We start from the raw sequence: 6,994 nt of genomic DNA, 5'->3' as shown, positions 1-6,994 counted from the left end.
AGACTATTCAAAGTTGTTACTTGATCCTAACAGTCCTCTTCATATTCCACAGTTTATTGAGTTTCCCTTTACAGTGTACATACTGTAAAACTTTTCTTGGATTTTAGAATCTTCCCGCTAAAAATTGTCTTACTTTAAATGAAGACATTGATATCTTGCAGTAGACAGTCTATTCCATATTTACAAAAGGGTTGTTTTTAATCTTAGATAACAACAATTAAAGAAAGATTAATTCGAAAAACAGATTTATTATAAATAATAAAAATGATACAAACATGAAAAATTAAAACAGTGCAATTTATCACAACATCACTCAGGAGAGAAACACACACATGCGCACATTTAACAATTAATCCGCGCCCCGCGGCATTCAGTTTTAAAATGCATGCGGGATTATGCTGATCATTGCGCTCGGTCTTAACATGATCTTCATGTGCATCAAGATACAGTTAGAATGCCTGTGTATCACAATATAAAATGCAAAATAATTAGCCGGGATACAGGGGGGGGGGGGGGGTTAAACGATCCATAAAGTTGCCAGATAACATTGGGTAAAACAGTAAGAGATATAAATAAGAACTTTTTTAACGGGTTTGTAAAACGTCGTCGTTAGTAATGATTGAGTGATCAATTGGCAGTGTATTGATCAAATGATATTATTGATCTTGACACAGGTGTATTCAATAAATGATCATGTTGGAGGATTTTAAACCAATTTTAACGGGTTCCACGGTTCGGTAGATCTTTCACCTAAATCAAAATTTTAAGTTGCAAAACATAAGAGATAAACATAAAAAAAACTATTAAAAAAATCTGTCTTCGACTAATTGAATAAGACTTTTTAAAGAGAAGACTCTATCGCATTTATTCAGTCTTTTTCAAAATATATTTGTTACGTTTTAGTGATATTGTCAAATCCTTTGATAAACCATAAAAAAAAACTTCATTCAAGGCATAGTACCCTATCTAATCTTTTGTTTGTTATATTTAAAGGTTATTCATTTAAGTCACATCTATTTTGGGTAACCTTGTAATGTCCTCTATTACTATTTTGACCTTTTAGAGAAAATATATCAATTTTAAAGGGACTTTAATTTCATGTGAACCTCCATGCACAGATAGCAATGCCCGATTCACAACGGCACCTTTCAAAGCTTTGTCATGATTAAGTATGAATTAGATATTAATGTTCATGATTTTGAAAACTAATTATTTTCAATTGTGGGTCCTTTACAAAAGGGACCTACGCATTTCTACCGAAGATAACATATAAATTGAACATATTAAACCTAGAAAAATGACAATACCTTCCCCATATTTGATCAGATAAAGGTTTCAATGGTGCCGTTGTTAATCGTGCATTGCCATCTTTGCACGGAGGGTCCCTTGAAATTTTGCTTAAAGTCCCTTCAAAGGGTAAACTTTCAAAAATATATCATTATATTTTGAAATCCAAATTGTAGAAAAATCAAGATTTTTAAAAGAATATTACATTTTTAAGGAGTCTAAAATATTATTTCTCTATTCTGAAATGTTGAAAACATTACCTTGTATATCCTGACTATCCAGTGTTCTGAAGTATATGCCTCCTCTAACACATCCAGCTGGAAATCTTTATTTCCGATCTCAGCATTCCGTACACGATCATATCCAGGAGGCTTTCCTGTACATACATTGGACAATGGACATGTACTTTACATTCATTGTAATGCATACCAAGCCGAAAACCCGAGTTAAAGTCTTTAAAAATGAGTTATTCTATTCCCCCCCCCTAAAAAAAAAAAAAAAACAGGTAGTAGTTCAACTTCACAGTCAAAGATTGTACAAATCAATGGCAGATCAGAACTCTTCTAATAAGACCAATGAGAGATTAGTATACTGGCATCAGCTGACATATTTAATACTTACTTTACACAACCATATCGAATTTAAATCCAGTTAAATTTCAAAAGTTCAGCTTTCTAGCTTGATTCAAACTTGTAATATATTTCTCAAATAGGCCTTCTAAATTCATAACTAAATAAACTTTTTTACATGTTTTGAATAAAGTTGCAACTTATTTCTAAAAATTTTTTAAGACTTCTTAATAATTATAGAATTTGAAGTCACCAGTATTCTTTTTCCAATTCTTCCATATAGCACGAAATATTTTAAAATAATTTCATGAAAATGAAATGAAATGGGAGAATAAAGTTTTATAGCATACCTCCTTCTGTGTAGACCTGTCCGAATCTATAGTAGCACATCTTGTACATCATACAGTTTAGTAGTGTAGGACTTCCATCCCCATCTACTCGAAACTCTCCACTTGGTGTATAGTAATCCCATTCCTAGTAAATAGTTTAACTACATAATCTCTATACATATGAAGTAGTAATCTCTGTTTGGGGAACTCTGTACCACCACGGTAACGTTCTCAGCTTGCTTTCAAAATTCTAAGTTAAGTAAGTAGACTTTCATATAGGCAGTTTAGTTTCCAGGAAAAGCTGGGTTCCCAAGCTAGTAAATGAAAACTAATTTTTCCTTATTACGGCAACCCACTTATTTTTTACAACAATCAAAGAACATTTCTGTTGCTTGTCTGATTGTTAGTTTTTATTCGAAAAACAACGATTGAACCCAATTTATTCGCATGACCGGTCAAAATTAAAAGCATTGTAAATCTACCAATAAAAAACAGAAAAATCCGCGAAATCATTAATTGTTCGTTACTGTTATGTTGGATGAAAAATTTTGCGCCTTAAAAGCCTGCATTCTAAGTACATTGTTAAAGCACCTTGATGTGTGCACCTTCTGGAGTAGATCCACCAATCCTTACCATCCATAGGAACTTATTTATATCTGAAGAAAAAAACATTAATATTATTGAATTAAAGATAATGCCAATAATGAAATAATGATAATGATAATGATAAAAATTATAAAAATTTAACATAGATAACAATAAAATGATGAAATGATTATAACAATAATGATCATAACTTTTCAAAAAGTTAAAAGAATTTAAAAATATGCGATAATTTGTTAACCTTATTTTCAGTAGAGAGGGAGGGGCAAAATAAATATCTTCGAAAAAATCCATTAATGAAAAGATGGGTTGTGTTGAAAAATTTCCTAAAAAATGTTAAATTTACCATCAGAGGAGTATCCGGTTAGGCCACCAAATATGACAAGAACATAATCTACATCAAGCTCCTTCATGATCTCATACGCTTTATCCTCAGTACTTGCCATAGCCTAAATTAGTTTTTTAAATAAAGGCCCAGTGTTTATGATGTTCTTCATTTTATGTGATTTCCATTTATAGTATGGATGTCCGACTGATAACGGAAATCATTTAATCTTTATCTGATCAAAGATGGAGATTGAATAACCTATTTTTTCTAGCTGAAGGATGATTATTTTTATTTTAAGCTTACTTTAAAAAGTTATTTATCTGAAGACATAATGTCAAAAATTAACAGAATTTAACACTTCAGAGAGTTGAGGGATAAAGATTTGACATGTCACTCTTCAAAAGGAGGGTACCCAATAATAACACCTGGGGTCATTTTTTGAGGGGAAATCCCCTTTTACAGTATAATTGATTGAACTGTCATTCCTTTGTTATCAAGATCTTTTTTTCAAATAATGGTTGCATTTTTCAAATCTTTATACGTTAGTTTTCACAAATGGCAATTTCCTAAGAGAAAGGGGAAGCTACATTTCAATTTGAAGAATATCTATTTCTACAAACATTTCTTAGAATTTCTTAAACCTAAATAGAACAAACAAAGGTATAGTGATAAATAACGAGCCTACCCCCCCCCCTCTCCCCACCGACCAAAATGAAATTACCTGTCCAACCCTGGATATATGAGTATTATTCCAAGTATTATTATCCACTATAATTGTTCTGTTTGCCATTGCTGTAATCTGATATCCATAATCCCACCAAGACATCACCTGAACACAAATGAAATCAAATTATTTTTCAATCTTAAACAAATATTTGGCCTCAAAAGAGCTTTTTGAAAAAAGTTCATTTGCAAAATTCTAATATTTAACTACTGTTTTCCTGAGTGAAAAACGATTTATGGAAAATTGCAGAAAACGCCAACATTGAGGGATTTGGAGCATTTTAAAGTAGCACGAAATGGTTCGGGTGAAACAAAGTAAGAGGACTAACAAGGATTTATTTATAATTTTACAAAGGCTCTACATTTCTTATGAACAGTCTATGTTGTTACGATAATAATAAAAGGAGTCTGAAGTACAAGATAATACACTTCAGAGGCGCAACTAGGGGGGGCGGCCGGGCGCGCGCCCTCCCCTAGCACCTGAGAGGGGGGGGGGGGCCCCCCCCCCCCTGCAGAATGAAAAGAAAGAAAGAATGGTGAAAATCAGTATCACAGAAATAAGAAAACCAATAGAGTTATTGTAGAAATTTTATTATACTATAGTTAGTTTTAAAAAATATATTTTTAATCTTTTTCAATTCTCAAGGCTAAAGGCTATTGTAAACATTTAATGTAAAATAAGTTCTGAACTGTATTTTATTTGTGTTGAGTTTATAGAGTACTCGTAGATATCAAACTTTAAATTCTTTTGGTAAAATATTCTAAGTTTGAAATATCAAATGTTTACACCACTCGGTGCAAAGATTTAGGGAGTATAATATTTGAGTTTGTGGCAAAAAATCAGTTCCAAATCTAGAGAAAATTCTGAACCTGGCAAATTTCTAACTGATTATCATATTTGATAACTAACAAGATTTATCTTCTTTGACAGAAGTTCTATAAAATCGAAAATGAATTTAGATTATGAATGTTGGTTAGATCAATCATGCATTAATTCAATAACTTCAGGTAAAATTATCTGTCCTTTTACAATGTAGATGATTGAATTATTATTTACCTATGTATTTTTATGATTATTTCTTGCAATTAAATTTGTAATTAAACAAGGTACTTAAAAAATACTCTTTTGCGATTAGCACACATATTCAATGATTATGAATTGACTCATATATAAGTATATATAAGTATAAATTTTGTAAAAACACAAGAACAAAAAATCGATTTGAATTGAACACAGCCAAATCTGCATGCAACAACTAAAAATTTCCTTTTTTTCGACTTCAAACTCTTAATAAAGCACTTTTGTTTTTGAAAAATTTTCAAAAAGGGGGGGAAACCCCCCATTAACCCCCCCCCCCCGACCACTACAAAATTATATATTGCCCCCCCTAGCAAAAGTCCTAGTTGCGCCTCTGATACACTTGATCGAGAACCGAAGCCTTTCAAGAATCTGAGGAAAAACATCTGCAGAAAATTTAAAAAAAAACCTTAAAATTGTGCTGTCTGTTTGGTAGTTGGGCAGAGAATATTAAAAGTTTTTTTTTTATGATAATGAGTTTTAAATTAAAAAAATCCCCTTTCGAAATTCATAATTATTCTCTTAAAAGGGACTGGAGACGTAATTTAAAGCGACCTTACATTTATTTCATTTATTCAGCCACACTATAATGGATTATCACATAAAATTTCGTTTACAGTCCCTTTAAATTTTTTATCCTTCTCACCTTAGCGTCTTCTGGAGTGTTCATTCTAAGCCACCAGTATGCTTCCCTGAAGTCATCAAATATAATCCTGGAGCCATCATGAGATCTAGCAGACAGGACAATACTAGGGGAACTGTATGCTTCACTAGTCACCCAGGTACAGTGGAAGGTGTAGGAGATCAGGAAGCAGGTCATCATACCGACAAACATGTACGCGATCCCCTTGTTCTGCGGGGCCGAAGGGTCCTTGGTTTTACCGGTCTTGGTTCCGGGTTTGGTTTGAAGGTGGGAGGAAGCGTCCACATATTTCATGTAGGTGGACAGGGAGCTGGAGACAGCAATACCTAGATAATATGATGATGATAATCAAATCCTTCTGGGCCGTGTAATGATGGTAATTCTTAAATTCTTATGGAACAGATTTCAACCTGAGAGAATACACATGACCGGAACTGGCATGTATTCAAACCTGAGAGAAAACATATGACCGGAGCAAATATTCCAATCTGATAAAATACTCATGACCCGAGCTAGCATCTATTTCAACCTGAGAAAATACATAAAACCGGAGCTAGCATATATGTATTCCAACCTGAGAGAATACATATGACCGGAGCAAACATGTATTCTAACCTGAGAGAATACACATGAACGGAGCTAGCATGTATTCTTACCTGAGGAAATACATATGACAGGAGCTAGCATGTACTCTAACCAGGAAGAATAAATATAAACGGAACTACCATCTATTCTAACCTGAGAGACTTATGACCGGAGCTTTACGTACTCTAAACTGAGAGAATACATTTGACCGGAGCAAGCATGTATTCTAACCTGAGTGAATAAACATGACCGGAGCTAGCATCTATTCTAACCTGAGAGAATATCTGTGACCGGGGCTACTATCTATTCTAACCTGAGAGAATGCACATGACCACACCTACTATCTATTCTAACCTGAGAAAATACACATGACCGGAAGTAGCATCTTTTCTATTCTTACCTGATAAAATTCATATGACCGGATTTGCCATCTATTCTTATCTGATAGAATACATATGACCGGAGCTAGCATCTTTTTTAACCTGAGAAAATACACATGACCGGGGCAACTATCTATTCTTATCTGATAGAATACATATATGACCGGAGCTTGCAAGTATTCTTACCTGATAGAATACATAATACATATGACTGGAGCTACTTTCTATTCTAACCCGAGACATAAGATCTATGACCGAAGCTACCATCTATTCTAACCTGATAGATTAGACCCACGCAAATCTACCTCTTTGGTAAAAGTAAATTCAACCTATATTAAGCATGAAGTCTGACCGCGTCAACCTTGTTGCACTGGCTAGTCCTGTCCATAGAGCTAGGTACAGAACGAACTGGGACCGGAAAGGTTGACCCGGCTCGGAAATTCAAATGTACAACGGCTGCCCGTGGACC

The 6,994-nt window shown here is 33.7% G+C and overlaps 1 protein-coding gene across 1 annotated transcript in view; it reads right to left on the bottom strand.

Moving 5' to 3' along the window:
• Positions 1-228: 228 nt before the first annotated feature.
• LOC111714480 (dolichyl-diphosphooligosaccharide--protein glycosyltransferase subunit STT3A) overlaps positions 229-6,994 on the bottom strand; it is a 14,175-nt gene continuing 7,409 nt past the window's right edge. The window contains exons 13-19 of the mRNA XM_023489601.1: positions 5,564-5,886; positions 3,838-3,945; positions 3,135-3,237; positions 2,777-2,841; positions 2,207-2,330; positions 1,548-1,663; positions 229-750 (exon numbers count right to left, since the gene is read on the bottom strand). Of these exons, the coding sequence (XP_023345369.1) occupies positions 718-750; positions 1,548-1,663; positions 2,207-2,330; positions 2,777-2,841; positions 3,135-3,237; positions 3,838-3,945; positions 5,564-5,886 (872 nt within the window). The 3' untranslated portion in view covers positions 229-717. The remainder of the gene's footprint in view (positions 751-1,547; positions 1,664-2,206; positions 2,331-2,776; positions 2,842-3,134; positions 3,238-3,837; positions 3,946-5,563; positions 5,887-6,994) is intronic.

This window comes from Eurytemora carolleeae, unplaced genomic scaffold (assembly GCF_000591075.1).
Source record: "Eurytemora carolleeae unplaced genomic scaffold, Eaff_2.0 scaffold1555, whole genome shotgun sequence".
Lineage (NCBI taxonomy): Eukaryota > Metazoa > Arthropoda > Copepoda > Calanoida > Temoridae > Eurytemora > Eurytemora carolleeae.
The sequence above is the reverse complement of the archived record's forward strand: the minus strand, read 5'-3'. Positions and strand labels throughout refer to the sequence as shown.